Source organism: Petaurus breviceps, unplaced genomic scaffold, assembly GCF_028583685.1.
Source record: "Petaurus breviceps papuanus isolate PSGF00001 unplaced genomic scaffold, PetGlider_PUasm1.0 90594, whole genome shotgun sequence".
Classification (NCBI taxonomy): Eukaryota; Metazoa; Chordata; class Mammalia; order Diprotodontia; family Petauridae; genus Petaurus; species Petaurus breviceps.
The window spans coordinates 5918817-5939140 of NW_027187281.1; the positions used below are offsets into that span (position 1 = coordinate 5918817).

General features: G+C 35.2%; 1 protein-coding gene across 4 annotated transcripts in view; it reads right to left on the reverse strand.

The window, feature by feature from the left end:
* LRCH1 (leucine rich repeats and calponin homology domain containing 1) overlaps nucleotides 1–20324 on the reverse strand; it is a 251035-nt gene that overhangs the window by 59441 nt on the left and 171270 nt on the right. For all 4 annotated transcript variants that reach the window (XM_069063692.1, XM_069063694.1, XM_069063693.1 and 1 more), the window contains exons 5-10: nucleotides 16303–16439; nucleotides 15308–15435; nucleotides 14583–14646; nucleotides 10569–10674; nucleotides 7452–7579; nucleotides 2035–2102 (exon numbers count right to left, since the gene is read on the reverse strand). In XM_069063692.1, coding sequence (XP_068919793.1) covers nucleotides 2035–2102; nucleotides 7452–7579; nucleotides 10569–10674; nucleotides 14583–14646; nucleotides 15308–15435; nucleotides 16303–16439 — 631 coding nt within the window. The remainder of the gene's footprint in view (nucleotides 1–2034; nucleotides 2103–7451; nucleotides 7580–10568; nucleotides 10675–14582; nucleotides 14647–15307; nucleotides 15436–16302; nucleotides 16440–20324) is intronic.

The window sequence follows — 20324 nt, forward strand, 5'->3', positions numbered from 1 at the left end:
TCTTCTCAGCTGCAAGAACAGGTCTCCATCCACTTTGCCAAATTCCTTCTGGGCTTCAATACACAACTCAACACTGCCTTTTCCTCAGAGAGCCTTCTCCATGCTTCCAGTAAGAAATGACCTTTCTTTGGAACCATCACAGCAGTTCAGCTATACTGCTCTGGTTTACATATGTTTATTCTTTTTTTTTTCCTTTTTGGAGGGGAAAGACAGGGCAATTAGGGTTAAGTGACTTGCCCAAGGTCACAGGGCTAGTAAGTGTTAAGTGTCTGCGGCTGGATTTGAACTCAGGTCCTCCTGACTCCAGGGCCAGTGCTCTATTCACTGTGCCACTTAGCTGCTCCTCTATGTTTATTCTATATTAAATATATCTGCATGTATTTTAATCTTCTCTACTAGAAGGAAGTTCACTGAGGGCTTTGTATCTAGTAGATGCTAATTAACACCTTAATAATTAATGTTAATAAGGACCTCTTTAATAATGAAGGTTTTGGATAATATACTTAGCTCTAAATATTACTGAATCTAGGTTAACTAATTTTAGTTAAGTTCTTATTCCAACTCCAATCTCATTCTAAAGAAGAAATGATCATACATATTGGACTATGAATTAGGAAACCTGGGTTCAAGTTGTCTCTCTACCGCTAAGTAGTTATATGACCTCAGAGTGGTCACAAAATTCTTCTGAGACTCAGTTGGTTTTTTTTTTAAAGTGATCGGGGTTAAGTAACTTGCTCAAGGTTACACGGCCAGGTGTTTCTGGGTGTGGTGCTAAGTATCTGAGCCCAGATTCGATCCCCAGGTCATCCCGACACTGGGGCCAGTGCTCTTACTCGCTGTGCTACCTGGCCACCCCGAGACTCAGTTTTCTTTTATTTAGAAAACCAATGTCTTAAGCAGCTGAGTGGTTCAGTAGATTGAGCATTGGACCTCGATTCAGAAAGACCTGAGTTCAAATTTAGCCTCAAATATTTATTAGTTCTGTGACTCCAGGCAAGTCACTTAACCTCTGAAACAGTTTCCTCATCTATAAAATGGGAATAACTTACAGTATTTGCCTCCCAGGGTTGTTTTTAGGATAAAATGATATAAAACTTGTAAAGTGTTTTGTAAGTCTTAATGTGCTACATACAATCTAGTTATTATTAATTGCTATTATTATTATTGTAATTGTGTTAATAATATTAGGATTTTAAAGTAAGGGTGAACCTCTTTTGTCTCAAGGAAGCAATCCCACTGAACAGCTGAGCACATGTGTTAGTGACCTTAAAAGAACTCCGCCATTCTCTTGACCCAATGATGAACTATATAAAGGTGTAAGTCTCCTTTAACCCTGAAATTTAGGTCAGTGTCTTTCTACAGGTAGAAGAACTTTTGAATAATTTCCTGGAACATACTGTGAAATCCTTCCTTTGGGAGAAGGAGAAGAAATGATAAGTGGCCATATACAATGTAACATGTATAAAAATAGCCCATTTTAGGGAAAAACACATGTGGACTCAAGCTCCATTTTTAGAAATACTAGTAAGAAGAGTCTGTTAATACCTTCTCTCTCTGTCCTTCCAGTTAAACTTAGAACAGAGTAGAAGGTTTGTTTGCTATTCTTACAAAAAACATTCTGTTTTTAGATGTCCATCTCACAGGCTCTTCCAAAGACCCACTGATGCCCTCTGCTTGCCATCTTCAGGGAATGGCAAAATATAAAGAAACCTAGAATCTAGAAATCATCTTGAATCCATCCGTTATCTTGCAGTTCAATCAGACATAACCATGGAAGCCATGGGAGAGAGATTTAAAGTGGTGTGTTAACCTAGCACATTATTCTTAAATGTGCAAAGCCAAGATAACAAGTATTGGAAATGGATTTTTATGCATTTTCATCAATGTAAATGGATTTTTTGTTTAGAAAAAGAACTTTCCTAACGAAAACTGGTTAAAATGTTACCATGCCATGCTAACTTCCATTCCACCGGAAAAAGAAGGAAGGAAAATGGCTAATCCTAGATTTTATGCTTAACATAAATCAGTACTCACATTCCTTCTGTTTGCCAGTGTGTGTCCTCTTCTATCCGTAACAATTCATCACAGTCGTCTGTTCTGCCCTGTGAACAAGCAACATACAGGTCCTCTGAGAGCAGGGCTTTGTTATTCAATAGCCAGACCCTGTGCCAAACCTGCTTCATCTATCAGCTTGAAGTCAGTAATTACAGTAGTTAAAAAGCTGGGCTTTTATTTCTCACTATTCCCTCAATACCCCTTGATGGTGATCAGATCCCTTTCATGGGCTTGCCAGATCCCCGGGTGGTCCTTCACCTTTGCCAGTGGGTGGGGAGAAGGATGTTTAGAGTGGGGGAAGAAAGAATACACATACTTACTAACAGGAAAATGCCACAAATTTAATCTAACATTTTAAATGTGCACAAAAGTAGGGATGGACTTGAAAGTTTTTCCCCCGGAAAGATTATGCCTTGATAGTTAATTTGGAAAGGTGTGCCTCACATTTGTCCTTCCATTTGGTAGACCATGTGTTTCCTTCCACTTTCATCTCTGACACAGAGAAATGCTGCTTTAACTCAACTGACAGCTAGAACGGAAACCACCCCTGAATGGGTGTATGTTTCCTCTGGTGAGGAAGGAACAGAAGACAAAAGGACTGCTTTCTGTGTCCTGGTTTTGGCACATTGTTAACCGGTTCAAGAGTACCAGCCAATTCTGCCAGATGTACCAGTAAGGAGTGTGCTAGCCTTTTTCCTGGGAAGGTGGCTGACTGCCCAAAGTTGGCCTCTGGCTGGAAAAGAACTCGGTCTTTTCTGTTTAACTTTTTACTTAATGAAGAAAGGACTCCATTGGTTTTCCCTCATAGCAAATTCAATGCACTTTCAAAAGAACAAAACACCAATTTCCACATTTGGATTCTGCACGTCTGGCAAAAATAATGGAGGAGGGTTCTGTTCTTGGTGTTGGTTTTCAATTCTAGTAGTTACAGAAAGCTACCTTCTTGTTTTCATTTTGGAGGTCCACACGATTACATGACTGTCACTTGTGTACGGCATGTATCCTTTCCAGATGAAAAGTGGGGATTGTCTGGTTTTCTACAAAGTTACACACTGTTTTGATTACCAATGCACATGCTTTCAAGGTGATCCCTAGAAAAGAGCCGTTTTCCCCTACTACAGGATCACACTGAAACATGAACAAGCTTATTAGTAATAATTCACATTTATGTAGTACTTTGTGGTTTTCAAAGCATTTTCCTCATAACAACCATTTGAGCATTAATATCTCTATTTTTCAGATGAGCAAACAAACTCAGAGAGATCAGTGACTTTCCCCCACCCACAAAGTCAGTAATTGATGGGGCTGAAAAATGAATCCCTGACTATCTCCAAGTCCACAGCTTTTTCCAAATAGTAGTTCATACTCATAAAGCACTTTACAGTTTCCCAAGTGCTTCTAATAGGGTAAACAATATGACAGTTTTTAGCTGTTAATGTTAAGTATGTGTCCAAAAGCCAGGGCTAAAGCTGACCTGATTTCCATATTTTGGGCTTTCTTGCTTGTCTTCAAATCTATGGAGTCATGAGTTTAATATACTTGGTTTTCCTCCTGTATTCCCTTTTTACAAAGCACAGGGCCTTAGTCATAGTAGACATTTGATAGATATTTGCTAATTTAATTTGATTTCGATACATTAGGGTTGGGACTGAGTTCACAGCACAATTTCGTGACTAGCTACCAGCTTTTTCTAGACTTTTGTTTATTAACATTTCTTTTCTATTAGAGTTCTAAATCAGAGGAACCTTGTTCTAAGTTATACCTTTTAAATTTTATTACCGCATTTTGTTAATGTCTTATCTTTGAATTTGGACATCTTAAGATTACTTTCAGCAATGTGATTCAGAACTAATTCTGAATCTTAAATAAGGGTGTTTTCTCCATACATCTCGGAGACAAAGACCTATTTTTTGAGGATCACAACAATAGAAGCCTGAGTACTACTAATTCTTTTGAGCCATTTGACTGTGAAGTACTATTTAAATAATAAGGATCTTTTTCACTAAGAAACTTTAAATGATAGGGAAGAAGAAAACACAGACTGCCAGTAAACCAGTGTTTTCTGACACTTGGAAGTAGTGGAAAACCCTTCCTATCAATAGCACAGATGAAAATCAGCAAGTAAACAAGAAAATGCCTCTGAATAGCTAAAACAGATGCCACAGAAGCCACAAACTGAAGATCAGACACTTAACTAATGAGAACCTCTTTTTACCTCAAACCTAGCTGGTACTCAGAAATTATTTACTCTTCCTTTAGAAACAATTATCATACAATTTTCAAGTTCACAGGAGAATAGAATTGTCTTAAGTATAAAGGGTGAAGAGCTAAAGCAGCAAGAAGAAATGGACGATGGCAAAAGAATAAACAGAAAAACTATAAAAAGCTGACATAAGAACTCGAAACACACTGCAAATGTAATAATTGTGCTATTATGCCAGTGGAATGAATACTGAGAGTACCATCCTGGGCAGATCAAGCACCAATTAGTCCTAAGTAGAGAATGTTTAAATACACATGACAATTTTTCTACCTCTTCTAATCACCATTTTTGGGATAAAAATTATGTGACAAGGTAGCCATTTCAGAGATATTTGCCATTCAGTACTATTGCAAATAGCTCCATGAAAGAATAATTTTTCACTGATCTTACTCATTAAATGAAATATTAAATCTCTTGCTCTTTTGGAAGTTTGCATGCATTTATTTTTGGTGTATATATCCCAATTATCAGGGAGAATGAAGTAATACTTTAAAAAATGAAAGGATTTCAATATAAAAATAAAAAATGAAAATAATCAGAAGAGACAGAGAAGAATCCTCTGAAGTTCTTCTCAAGGAAGAGAGATTAAATTTTACTCTCCAAAGAGAAAGTAGGTATTAGCAAATCAAAAGAAAAATTTCATAAAAGCACTGGTTCCATCAGGAAGAGATTATATGAAATCTAGGAACCTGAGCCAGAGAAGCATGGTGGAGAACATATGGGTAACAATCAAAGAAGGAAGGAAATCTAGAACATTAGAAGAGACCTAGGCTCCAAAACGACAGAGTTGATAGTTGCACTTTTTTTCTGTCCTGGTCAGATCTTATTTGGAGTTATTGTGTTCAGTTCTGGGTACCACATTTGAAGAAGGACATTGTTAAACTAGAGAGGATACAGGAGATGGTAGCCAAGATGGTGAAGCTCTTCAAGACCATGTCAAATAAAGATTACTTGAAGGAATCAAGCATATTTAGCCTAGAGAAGAAAAATATACTCAGGATTTACACGATAGCTGCCTTCAAATATTTAAAAGAGGGATTAATCATGCTATGCTTAGCCCCAGAAGCGAGAATAGAAGTTGCAGGTAGAAGTTGCAGAGAAACAGATTTAAGACTTGACATAAGGTAAAATTTCCCAATAATTAGAACTATTCAAAAATAGAATGAGGGAGTTTAAGAGATAATAGACTCCCTCCCTCCCCAGAGGTCTTCAAGCATTAGTTGAATGACCACTTGAAAGGTATACTATAGAGTGTATTTTTGTTTAGGCATAGATGGGATTGGATAGTTTCTGAGATCCTTTCCAATTCAGATGCTTAATGAAATAAATTCCTCATGCTCTGTATTTTTACATTAAAGTTTAATCTAATTTTCCTTATCTAAACATGAATTTTCATACTTACATGGACATTTGTGCTTTCTTCAAATAAAAAGGTCATTATCTACACATGCATATGTACAGGTGATTATGGAAGGGAACATCTTTTAATTTTCAAAAAGAAAACCCTGGGAAACTAATGCCAAGGCTGAAGTCATATGGAAATTTGGACTTTTTAGTGTAAATGTTAATACCACCAATAATTTCTCCTTCCTCATGGCTTGAAAAAGAAATTAAAGTTCTTTTAAAATTAAACCTTTTTACTAAAAATCTGCCTTGAACACTACTATCTGTCAATCTCACACTTAAAAAATCACTGAGGAAATTAATTTCTATTCAATAAAATGTATTTGGAAAACTAGAAATAGGGTTTGGATTCATACCTCATGAAGGCATAAATTCTAACTTGACCATCTATATCTACATATGAAAATGTATGTATATCACAAAAGAAATGGAAGAAAAAGGAATAACCCACTTGCTTCAACTATGGAGAAGAGGAGCATTTCTTGAAATCAAATAAATAGAAGTCACCAGAGAAATCAAGTGAATGGATTTGAATATATAAAGAAAAAAAGATTTTGTACAACAAAAAAAATATATTATCTTTAAAATAAAAAAAAGAAACAGGTTGGGAAAAATATTTCCCATAAATTTATCAGACATATAAGACCTGAGAGCTATGAGCAGCTGCTGAACATCCATAAGACTAATAGCACACACACTCCCTGGTGGAGCAATGGTCAAAGGACATGATTAGGTAATTTACTGAGAAAGAAATAACTTAATAATATGAAAAGATGCTCTATATTGCCTAGTAATCAGAAAAACTAGAATCAAGATAATCTTAAAATAACTTAGGTTCTCTAGAATGGCAAAAATAGTGGTTTGGTGTTTTTTTGTTTTCTGAAAAAAGGATAAAGTCCAGTGTTGGTAAGTTAATGGGAAAACAGGTCTTCAAGTCCATTGCTAGTGGGAATGGAGACTGGGGCAAAACTTTTAGAAAGTAATGTGGAAATAAGGTTAAGAAAACTGATGACTACTCACTCAGTGACTTAGTTGATAGGACTTAGTCCCTAAATACCACATAAATGAAAAAAGGACCAGTTGTACAAAAATACTCAGTTTCTTTGTAATTGCAAAAAATTAGAAACTAAATATCAAATAATACAAGAATGGAAAAATAATCACTATGTTATATTTCTGAAATGAAATATTATGGTGCCACAAAACATAAAAATAAGGCCACAAAGAAATACAGAAAGCCAATGTAAGGTGATACAGAGCAAAATCAGCAGAGTTAGAACTCTACATATTGTCTACAATTGCATTTTTTAAGAAAGACAGAAATAAAGACAGGACTAAAATTAGTTGACAGATCTGGAAGGAGACATAAAACAAAAGTATTTTCTGTTTGCTAATTCCTATGCTTTTACGCAAGGATATATCAGAGGCATCTCAAACTGTTTAAGAAGAATTGATTATTAAATTTTCAGTGTGAGTTTTTACACCTTGAAATTCAGCAAACCCCAAAATCAGGGCTTGATTTATTGACTGACTAGATTTAAGAAAGTGATGGAGAAAATATGAATAATTCAGATTAAACATAAAAGTGGTCCTTTTTTTCCTGAAAAGTTTAAACATTTAACAGCATGCCCCTGGGTCTGTCTGGTTACAATAATTTTGTCTTTTTAATTTGTTAACTTGACTATTTTTGTTGACCACTGAGTGTACTAAAATAATTTTTTAAACTTGCCTTGATATAGCTAATAAATTTAGTAGAGAGGGCATCAGTTTCATCAGTGAACTGTTCTCTTTCTTCTCCTGAGTTATCATTGTCATTCAAAAGGGAAGGCTCCTGATGAAACTCCTGATGAAATTCCCCTGATGAGAAAATAAAGAGAAAAGACCAAAAAAAATTATTTCAGTCACAGGACTTCTCTACTCAGTCTATTCAGAGTTATCAACAAGCCTGGATTCTCTACTTCAAAGGGCACAGGGGCTAAAGAAAAAGAAGTGAAAGACAGCTACAACATGGTTTTTAAAATGGAGCAGTGTCTGAAGTTTAATTCCAGATGAAAAAAGTACCTCCTCTAATTTTATAAATCATTAAAAAAAGAACCAAACAAACTAACCATAAAATACATGAGAATTTGTGTGTTCTCAGCTATAGTATGCTGCTGCCTATGTCTCTAATTATTGTATGGCTGAGTGGGAGAGAAGGATGCAGAAGAGTTAAATGGAACACTATTTGGAGCTTATCCAAAGAGTAACAGAAAATTAAAGCTGTCCTTTTATGAATTGTAAGACAGATGAAAATAGAAAGTGTGTGGATTATTTTTTAAATAGCAAAATTGGGCTAGAGTCCTGAGCCACATACCAGTTACAAAGGAATCTGACTGTAAGACAGAAGTCAGAGTGAGTGAGAAAGGCTCTCCCTAAGTAAGGTTTAAGGGATAATACTAAGGTTTTATTGTTTTTAATTATTTAATTGTAATTAATAACAATTAATAAACAAGTGAGAAAGGTACCAAAAACTTTCTTCTTAGAAAGCTTGCTCCATAAGATCATCTAATTGTTGGGTTTAGTTGTTTTAGTAATAATATTTTAATTAGAATGTGCAAAATTCATTTCCTAATCTGAATCTCAAGTAAATGTGGTTGAATGTCAGCTGTTCAGACAACGTGAATGATGTATCATTGCCACTTGAAGGCAGAATACATTAACTACAGCAACTAAGGTGAACAAAATCAGTCTCTTGGGCACTAACTTGAAAACTTAAATTTAAGAAGTGACACCACAGCATGATAAATCATCGAGGTTCTAGTCTAAATGAACATCCCATTATGGATACTTCTTAGAAGCGCTAAAGAAATTGAGAGTGACAATCAGTTATATATTAACCAGCTCATCATAACTCATGCCATAAACTAATATATTCCAAGTGATTACTTAGCCATATTAAAATTAAAAAGCCTCAATTTTACTATGTCTATTTGAAAGTCATCAATTAGAACAGGAATCCAAATACTTCCATTTGGGACTTGGTTGATTTCTATCCAGGTCAACAATGGATTCCAGGGCACTAAGCATCACTATTTACATGTCGAGAAATAGCTTACTCATAACCAATGACAATAATAGAATCAAAGAAATTTAGAACTGCAAGGGTTTCCAGCAGTCACTTATTCCAATCCCTTCACCTTTCAGATAAGGAAATTAAGGCTCAGACAGCTTAAGCTATTTGCCCAATGACAGATAACTAGGTAATTAATAGCCAAGCTGGGACTAGAGCTCACATTTCATTCATTCAAGAAAGACTGATTAACCTTGCACTCTATGTAGATAATAGTATTAGGTGCCAAGGAAGTAAATAGTTCAAGTTAGTCCAGCAGAAGAAAGAATTATTCATTTGAAAAGACTCTTTATTGTAAACCACATCATCTATAATTTGTAGGGCCTATTAAGGAATATAAGAAGAGGTAGGAAGTGCTAAATTACATAAATCTTTATGATGCTCCACCCTGCCCTGGAAATTAGGGCAAAAAGGAGGCTTTAGTTCTCCATTAATGCCACTCCCCTCACTTGCAAAGTTTAAATCTAGTGACCACAGAGAAGGATAAAAACTAAAGGATTTGTCACAAACCAGGTGGTATAAATCATACAATTAATACAGGGTAGATATAATGGGCTTAAGATTCCCCAGAAGTACATGTAAAGGCTGTCCATATTAAGCTATTGGCTAAGTCCTCTATTAGAGAGCTATTTTAGGGCAGCTAGGTGGTACAGTGAATAGAGCATCAATGCTGGAGTCAGGAGGATCTGAGTTCAAATGCGGCCTGAGACACTTGACACACTTACTAGCTGTGTGACCCTGGGTAAGTCACTTAACTCCAATTGCCTTGCCTTCCCTCCTCCAAAAAAAAAAAAAGGAAAAAGAAGAGCTATGTCTCTTCAAGACAGCCAAGATCTAAAGAGTACTGGTCTTAGAGTCAGAGGACCTAATTTCAAATGTCTCTGTCACTTCTTACCTGTATGACCTTGTTAAGCCACTTCTCTGGGCTTCAGTTTTCCTATATATGAGGGGACTAGACTAGATGATCTCCAGATCTTTGATCCTATGCACAATGGTCATATTTACAAGTACTTCTTCCCTCTCTAGACTATGGAGTATATGAGGGATTTGTTTGGCTGCTATATAAACAGGTGAATGATAAGCATATGTCCAGGTAAAAGTGGCCATTTAGAGGGAACCTAACCCTCCAGACCAGTTCTCTTTTGAGTAGTTCTGGGTCATGTCATGAGGCATCCATAATCTAGAAATCACTTGTCCTGCCCTGTTCCCCACACAGGGATGACCAGGTTGAGTCCAGCCATAAATCCCAGAATTCAGATACAAGTAAAATGAAACAACCCGCCCCCCACTAAAAGCTAAAAAAAAGTAAACTTGTACGTTTTTTTAAGTTGGACTTTCCCCCAAAGATGTAATTTGGTAGTAAAAATAAATGGATTTGGTAAACTTTTCTACCCAACCAACTAGCTGTATAAGTTGCTGTTTGTAAGAATGTTTTTCAAAAATAATTCTGCACATTTAAAACAGAAAAGTACACTTTGCCTTCTCATTTTTTAAAAACCCAACCTCTGATTTCATTGCTGTAGGAAACTCCTAGTAGAGAAAATCTTTTTTCCAATGCAGATCGATCAGTGTCTTCCCTTCAATCCTGGGGTCTCAAGAGACTGAATGACTAGCTCTTCTGGGCCTAAGGTGGGATTTGAACTGAAGTATTCCTTTCTCTGGAGTCAGACTTCACAGTCACTTCACTTGCCCCTCCTTACTATTTACTCCTTGCTTTTCCCCTTAATTTTCTCATACCTTTGACTGGACTAAGGTGATGACAAGGATCTTCCTTGACAATCTGTTCTTCTTCCATGATATTTGACATTGGTGCATTAAGGCTGACAGTATCTTCATCAGAAGGCTAAAAAGAAATAGTTCAACTATCTCATTCATGGAAAGTCATTAAAATCATTAAAGATATGAATATGGAAAATTAGCCACTTTAAATGAGGCACTTTGATTAAATGGAAAAAGCAATAAACTTTGAGTGAGAGAACATGGGATTAAAACCTAGCTTTGTCACTTAGGAGCTGTTATGTAGCAACCATAATTATTCAGATCAAACCTCACTGCCAACACATCCTTTTTGATTAGGTGAACTACAAATTAAAAATTTACAAGCAGTAGGAGATTAATAGTTGTCTTGTATTTAAAGTGTACAGCTGACCCGTCTTATTTTGGAACACTTTATAATAAGCAATCTGTAGTTACCATCTCCAACTGTTTCCTGCTAACATACTATCAGGTGAAGGTTATTTAAAGAAAAAAAACGAACATGATTCTTATAGACATGAAATATGGGGCCTCCTTTGAGAAAACAAAACCAATATTCTTTTCTTCCCCTTCTTCTACTGACATTCTATGCAAATGTTTCAAGTGTCACAAAGGTGAAGCTGAGCTGTCAAAGACTAAACCAGTAGATTGAGAGGTCCTACCATACTGGAAAGGGTGAGATTAGAATATGGTCCCATCAAGGGACTATTTCATTATCCAAGGACCCACCTTGCTGAGTCTGAAGGGGATCATTATCAGAAGATTGTCCACCAGGACACAGCAATTTATAGAGCTTGTATAGCACAGTGGTCATATGAGATCCTTGCAGAACTAGAGTAGGCTCATTTATTTTTTTTTAATTAGAAGAGAAACTAACAAATTATTGGGGATCAACAGTAATAATTGGCAATAATACAAGTTTTCAAATAAAAACAAAAACTGTGGCATAAACTTAATTCTTGCAAAAATTTTGGCTTTTACATTTTAATTTTTTATAAACTTGTATCATTAGGGCACTAGAAAAAAAGCAACATTTTAAAAAACCTAACTCATTCATCAAATATTTATTGAACATTTAGTATGTACACAGTATTTGACCTGAAAATAATTATTAGTTTTAAGTTTCTTAACATAAGCTATTAAACCAATGACTAGGAAGCAACAACCAAAGTAAGAGAAAAAGAATTTACATTTCAAATCAACATGGGAAGGGAGATGAACAGAGAGTATAATTTACCTCCTATGGGTAATAGATAACATGGATGGAATTTACAAACCCTTTAGAGTTATAAAACTAAGTTCTGTAGTGCTGCCAAGGTTACTGAGACCCAGAGCATGGTGATCAGCAGAAGAAGGAAGATGTCTGTATGGTTTATTTTTGGGGAAAAACGTTTCCATTTTCTCCACTTGGCCTTACATTTTTAATAAAATTGTCAAGATACACATCTAAGAAAAATAGTAAATTCATTAGAATAAAATAGTACCTTTTCTTTTTAAATTATATAACTACTTATATTAAGGAGATCCTAAAAATCAATTTAGTACTTTGAATAATATTTTACAGATTAATTTAAATACAAATATAATTTTAGAAAACACCACTATGAAGTAAGGTTTACAATTCTTTTTGTTGTCATGTGTGTTACAAATAATAACAAAGTTACCTTCGAAACGAAAGAACAACTGAGGAATTTTAAGGATATTACAGAGAATAATAATTGAAAATGTAATATCACTCTTTTAAAATATAAAATAGGTTATTATAATTTTATGAGGGGATATGAAAGACAAAAAAATTGTTAAGACTACTCACTACATTAAGTAGGAATCAAAATGAAAAAAATAGAGAAAGTAAGGAAAGGTCAATCAATTAAGGTTTATGGAGGGGGGGTAGGGAGGGAGAGACCTAAATATGTGAAAGCATGCAACTAATTAGAACAGCTTACACCTAACTTCAAGAGAACAAGAAAAAGTTAACCAGGAATTGTAATGTGTCAACAGGGACTGAATCTATAAGGAATTTAAAACAGATAACATTAGTTCTTTCTATTAGATCTGAGTAAAAAGGAAGAAGCTATTTTAAAATGTTTCCCAAAGGGGGTTAAAAAGTTTATAAAATTGCGCAACCAATCAGGAGGACTGCCATTTTAAAAAATAACTGGACTGCTGTCCCATGTAGGTTTTCAACATCCATATATGTGATAAAGGACCAGACTGGTAATATCATCAGCAGACAGTGCTTATGAAGTGCTCAATACTGTATGACAGTGCACTAGGTACCACTTAAAAATGCTTTCTAAATGAACCACAACCTGAAAAAACACGTAGAGTTAGAAAGTTGTACCAAAACAACTGATCTACAGTCACCTTATATAAACAATGACTTAGATATCATCAATCCAATGTTCGTTATTGAGGAAAACATAAAAAAGCATCAGCAAAAACTTGAGAACAAAAAACCATGCCCAATGGAGATGTGAGATGAAAAATGTATCAGACATACCCGGTAGTTGGTAGAAATAGAGAATAAGAAAGGACAAAAAAATGGAATAGGGCAGATATTTTACAAAGTAAAACCTAGAGTCCTATGTAATTGTGAATTATTATTAAATTCTCATTCATTTGAACTGCTAAACTTCAAGTCTGTCATACAGAAGACATACATTTACCTTTGCACACACTACTGCTGAAAAAAAGGGAAGCTGGTGAAATTAAGCAAGAGAATAGAGAAAAAGCACAATTTTTTAAAAAGCCCTTTTTAGTGGCTACAAATATATGTAATGCAAATAAAGCTGATCTAAGTGAAATAAAAAAAACCTTTGGGGATATTTGATAGCTACAAAGTTATATTTGTTTAAAATATGAAACAATTCAGAAATTTTCCTAATTCAACCTTACCATATAGCCTGGCTTTTTCTTCTGCCTACTATCCCTTTCCAGCTATTCTAAATTAGTAAAATTTTACTATCTTAAAAAAGCTTTCTTGCAAAATTCATGCTTAATATTCTATCTGGATTAAAATTCAAGAATAAAGGAATTCAGAAAAGTTGCTTTCATTGGATGTCACAGGTATTTAAAAATGAAAGATGGGAGAAAAAGGGGAGACAAGAGGAAGAGAGAGAGAGAAAGAGAGAGGGAGACAGAGACAGACAGAGAGAGAGATGGTGGTAGGAGTGGAAATGGAGGGAAAACAGAAAAGTATCATTCCACAAGACAGAGAATAACATGTCCTTTCTGCATGATTCAAAAGTAACTGCTTCAAAACTCATGCACTCTCTTCTAGGCTTAGCATCCTCCCAAATCCCACCAAGTAGACAGAGCTCAAAGTCAAGGAATAAAAATGAAAGATTTTTTATGAAGAATTTTTCCTGAAGGAACAACGTGGTGGAGATCTACATTTATTATATTTTAGTAAGAACTTTTCCAGATGCTAACTGACCATAAATGAGATAATAAATGTGCTAGTGGAAGGTTATATATAACCACTAGAGGAAGCTCCAGTATTAATACCACTTCATTTATAAAAATACAACATTTTATCATGATATTTTAAAGGAATCCAATCTGAGAGTCACAGGAAATCAAAATTTGGCCTCAATTCACAATTACTTAAGATGGATTTCTCGTGAGAAATCTGCAATGCCATGTACATTTCATGAAATGCACACACATATACACAAATTCACTTCTAATATGCTTCTTAAACCTTTTGAGTTTTGATAAACATTTTGGTCAAATATTAAGCAACACTGTGCCTAGTACATAGAAGGCACTTCATAAATGCTTACTCATTGTTTTATCACTATGTTCAGGGCAATGTACTGGATACTAGGAATGGAATGTAGAAAAACAGAAGTCAGGGTCTCTGTCCTTAAAAAGTTCACACTATGATCAAGGAAATAACACATCGACACATGTAAATGAAAATATATGAGCAAAAAATTGTACTGTGCATGAAAGTATAATACCCCCCAAACCAGAGGTTAACTGAATTACCTCAGTGGCAGATAAACGCTTATCTCCATTATCACTTCCAACTCCTGAATCAGAATCTTTCTTGCTGGGATAGATGTCATCAATATTGAATTGAAATAAAACACACCACAAAATACATGTCAAAAATAAATCAATTTTCAGTATGATTATGATTTTGTTTTAAATATGCTATCTTTTAAGAAACTGTTCAAGAACTAAAATTCGATTCAATAAATATTTAACACACAATACTTTATAAAGCATGTACTTGGCAGCAAGAGAGATACAAATATTAAGATACTGTCCTTCTATGGATGAAACTTAACTAGAACTAAATGGAATTGGGACATGGACCTAATTAAAATTTCAAATGGGGTTGATGGAAAAAAAATCAAATGGCTTGCCAGCTCTTTATAGTTAGTTTTTCAGGGATTTCTACTATAGTCTAATAACCTATTAGCCTCAGTATAGTTTAATGTAGTGAATCTATCTTAAAAACAAATTATATACATATGTATGTTGTAGATCTTAGCACAGATCTCTAGTAAGTTCTAAAATGTCATTATCCTTCTATGTCCTGCTTCCCAAACCTTTGAATCTTTAAAATGACAAATGTAAACTAGTCAAGTGAAGAGAATGACTTGCATGTAACTCATTTAAAGTTGGAACAATATTTCTGCAACTCTCTATAGAGGCTGTGCATACAGCCTTCAAATGAACAAAGGATCAAGATCTGTTGGACTCACCTCTCTTCCACATTTGGCTGCAGATTTGGCCTCTCCATAGTATGAAGATAAAGTGAGTCTGTCGATTTAATCTGACAGGCCTGTATGCTCAGATACTTGAATATGTGCACTTTGCCCTTTGTACAAATCTATTAAGAAATTAATAAGCTTTTATTTGGAAAACTGTGAAGAAACATTCAGATATTTTATTTTCTGGAAACAGATACTTCTACATACATTTCATTCTAAATATCACCAACCCTATGGACTCCAATTGTAACCCCTGTAGAATCTATTAAAATTCTATTAAGTTGTCCCACAAATGATTTCTAGAGAAAATCAAGACTAAATAAACGTCTAAGTTTTCCCATGCTGATTTACAAACCTCTAAAAAAGTAGTATTCTGAAAACTGCATGTAAATGTAAAAAAAAAAAAAGCTCAGCATGACATTTTAGCTAGAAAGAGAATCAAAGATTATTTGAAAGCCTTTTAAGACAGTGTAATAAGATACTAAAGACTTGGGGAAAACATCTTGATAAGGTATAGAGGCCCTTTAAAAAGATCAGATTACAATTGTTCCCTTGGTTACTCATCTGAAGGTAAATGGACATACTTCACCCCGTTTTCACACATACTGCTTAATATTTCTTTGGGCTTTACCCAACTGAAGTTCAGGCTGTGTTACAACTTCCTACCCTCAGTGACTTTTCATCCTTCATCTTCCTTATGTAGAATTGGGATGAGATGATGTCCATTTTCCCTTCCCACTCCAGGTTCCATTGTGTTAACTACCTATTTCCAGAGAGCTGCTTAAAAACTTGCTACATAGCTCACAGAAAACAAGAAATTGGCCTTTGTAAGATGAACACCAAGAAAAAGGTCTGAGAATGACCTTCTTGCCAAACAGGTGAAAAACCAGCTTCACAATGAATTGTTCATGCTCACAAACTCTCCCTCCACCCCATCTCTAACCCCTTTAAGGTCCTTCCCCACCTGTACCCACAAACTATCTTACCTGTGCTGGAGGGGATTGGAGGGGATTATTCTCAAGCAGTAACACTTGCAGCTGCTTCATTTCTCTAAAACAAATTGGAATCACGAGCACTTTATTGCAGGAAAAATCAAATTTTACCAAGGGAAGGTCTACAAGTTCTAAAAACAAACAAACAAACAACAAAAGAATTTTATGATTAACTCTCAAAATTAATTTTTTTTGGAGAAGGAAAATAATTATACAATATAAACAAAAGTTTAAGAATTTAAGGTTTCCTTTCAAAGTAGTTTGTACACAAAACCTGTGGCATGTATAAACACTATCTGAATAAAGTAGAAACCTCATTAACTTAAGAGTCCATTAATTTAGAACTGTGATGGGTGAACAAGCACCGACTGTAACTTACCTCTGTACTACCAAAATAAAAAAGGATTTGCTCAGTGAAAATATTATATAAACAAAATTTTGAGAGGACTGTTTTTATTTCAAAGATTAAGCAATATGGCAGTATTTAAATAATGTGCTAATTAAAGACAAATTTTTTTCTACTAATTAAACTGGGTCTGGCAGGGACATTACTAGGCAATTAATGTTTGTGAGAGTATACAACATTAAAAAGTAATAAAATAACATTTTTCACACAGTATAATTCAGAATTTTAAAGATCTCTTCCCCTTAAATTCTATGCAATTTTGACTTAGTGAGATTTTTCCTTTTCTACTTTTGGGAAATCCTTCTAAACAAATATAACCTTATATTTAGCTTATAATTCCCACCTAGTGGTATAGTAAACACTCAGCAATTTCAAGTATTCAAGCCAACTGGACTACCATCATTGACAGCTGCTAGGAACAAAATCAAATCTCTTTCCTATGAGAAAAAGATGACTAAACAATGTCAGGCATCTAAGAGTTATAGCAGGTGAAGTTTGGGAAGTAACTATATGTCACAACTCCCATCCATGTAACTAAATCAAATGATTACTATCACATGACAAGGAAGTGCAAATGAGATATATATCTGACATGCATAGCTTTTGTCTTAAGAATTGGTGAAATTAGGGAAAGAGAGAATTCAGAGATTTTTTAATATTAAATTAGTAAGAAAATACCCAAATTAAGGAAGTTATTATCAAAAGTTAAAAACAACCTATATTTAAATAGTTAAGAAGTTTTCCAGCTACTTGGGGGTGACAAGACCAACACACAAGTCACAGTAGCAAACAACATAAGATATGTAATTAAGTGCAGCAGTGGGGTAAAAAATATAGGAACTCAAGGAAGATGGAGATCAGTTAGGGCAGGAATAGCCAGGAAAGGCTTCATAATAATCAATAGCTGGTAAATATTTATTAGGCATCTACTTTGTATCAGTTACTCAGGATACAAATAAGAAAGAGTCGCTGCCCTCAAGGAGGTTACAATCTAATGGTAGAAAATAATACACAAAAGGAAGTTGTCCCAAGGTGTCCCCTTGACCTCATGATGTTCCATGGAGTTAAAAACCAAAGAGAACAACTAGTAGGCAATGAAGAGTTAATTGGAAGCTCAGAGCCATTGGGAGATTTTTTGCTTTGCCCTCCAGCCCTCCAATTAGAGAAGAGAGACAACTGAGCTGAGGAGTTGATGATAATGAAAAGACTACTCTGATCAGAGCAAAAGATGTGTATTAAATTAGTAGTGGGAGTAACTGTCAGATATAAAGCATGGGGATAGCTTATGGAGACTGTTAAAGTCAGGCAGAGAAATCTGGACTTGATGTGCTAAGAACTAGGGAGTCACAGAAGGTTTCTAAACAAAAGAATAGTAATGAGATGAAAAGTGATTTTAAGAAAGATCAGAGTACCAGCATGAACACAGAATGAATTTGAGGAAGGCATTAATGCAGTATGAAGATGAAGGGGGAAAGACTAGAATTAGACAGACCAGATAGAAGGTTTTTATTTTATTTAAAAATTTTTTTGACCTTATTTAAATAGCAAATAAAATACACCCCTCCATATACATAATAGAATACAAAAAGATTATAAAAGAAACTGCAGATCTGTATAATGTATAGTTTATTTTTCTTTTTAAAGAGAAAACAAATTTGGCATATAATTTTCAAAGCTTTTCTTGATGGATGATTGTCCCTAATTCATTCTGACATTTCTTCTGTTCTCTTACTCATTTAAAAATATTTCAATGGCCTCTTTTCTTTTTCTTCCTTTTTTTGCCACTTTATTCCTACCTAGATTCCCCCATCCACCACTACCACCATCCACTAGTTGAAAAAGAAAAGAAAAAAGAAACACAAAGCCCTTATCATTTGTAGGCAAAAATCAAAACAAATTCCTGTTGGAAAATGTAGTCTTTTGCACCTCCATCATCTTAAAAATTTCAGTCAGTTGGAAGTGAGACTTATCAGAGACACCTCTTGCAAAGATTTTTTTCCCTCAGCAATGTGTTTCCTTTCTATTTTAATTGAATTGGTTTTGTTTGTGCAAAATATTTTAAATTTCATGTAACCTAAATTGTTCATTTTATCTTCTGTGATCCTCTCTATCCTTTGTTTGGGCATGGACTCTTCCTCTATCCACAAATCTTAAAGATATTTCTTCTTCAGTGTGGCTGTATTGATGTGGTTCACAGGGAAGACAGACATCTCTGCGTCTCCTTGAAATGTTCTTGAAGGGAGATTTTAATTCTTGCTATCAGGGTAAGCAGGAGATTAGGGCCAACAATATTCCACTATATTCATACACAGTAATTTGTTCAGTCATGGGGCCCATTGGAGTCAGGAAGATTGTTCTTCCTGAGTTCAAATATGGCCTCAGACACTTACTGTGTGACCTTGAGCAAGTCACTTAACCCTGATTGTCTCAGCTTCCTCAACTGTAAAATGAATTGGAGAAGGAAATGACAAACCACTCCAGTATCTTTGCCAAGAAAACCCCAGATGGGTTATGAAGAGCCAGACATGACTAAACAACAAGCTTTAGGTGGGCAGCAGTGTAGTATAGTGGAAAGGGTACTGGGTTTGGAGACAAAGTGCTTCAGTTCAAAACCTGCCCCCTCCCCCCATGTCACTTGCTACTTGTGTGGCCTTTGGCAAATAACCTGACTTCCCTGGTTCTCAGTTTGCACATCTATGAAATGAAGAAGTGGATTGGAGGGTCACTAAGGTCCCTTCCAAATGTAAATCTAAGATGCAAAAAACAAATCTATCCTAGGGTGCTAAAAGTAGGAATAGAGAGGAGAGAAAAAAGGTGGACAAAGGAGAGGGATGAATTTGACAACAGTCTCATGACTGAATGACTAAAGTAATGATAGTGCCATTTACACGAACAGGGAGCTCATGTGGGAAACTGGTTTTAGTGGGGCAGGATGAAGTTCACTTGTGAATATCTGCTGAGTGTGAAATAGAGAAATAATTAAATGGAAATATTAGATATTTGAAAGGGAAATATTAGATGTTAGAAATGAATGATTTTACTAGATTGGAGATAACGATTTGAGAATCATCAGCACAAAGGAAAGGCCATAAAAATAGATGATTTTTCTGAAGGAACATGCATAAATGGAAGACAGGAGGACAAAGAACTCTGCCTTGTGAATCACTGTAGTGGCAAGCACAATGGAATACTCAGGATGGCTACTAGCACAGGTTCTTAGATCTGCTTTATTAGGAAAGACAGCTGTTTAAGGAGGTCAACAATCTTTTTAAAATTATATTCACTAGTTCAGGGGAAAAGTCAGTAACCTGAACTTCACAGAAAATACAAACAGAGAAGATACAATCAGAGAAATAAAGACCAGCAGACAGGGCTCTGACTGCCTGAATCAAGGCAATATTGCTATATACTTTACATGCATCCCTGGACTGAGAGAGCCTTTACATCTGAGCAGCAGGGGAGCTCTGAACATATGGCCACTCAGAATCTTGACCAGGGAATCACGAGATTTTTTTTCATAAGTGAGCCCCCAAAGCAAAATACCAACTCATATATACACTTCTCAGAGTCAGAAGGCTCACAACCCTCCTAACTCAGTGCCTAATTAGAA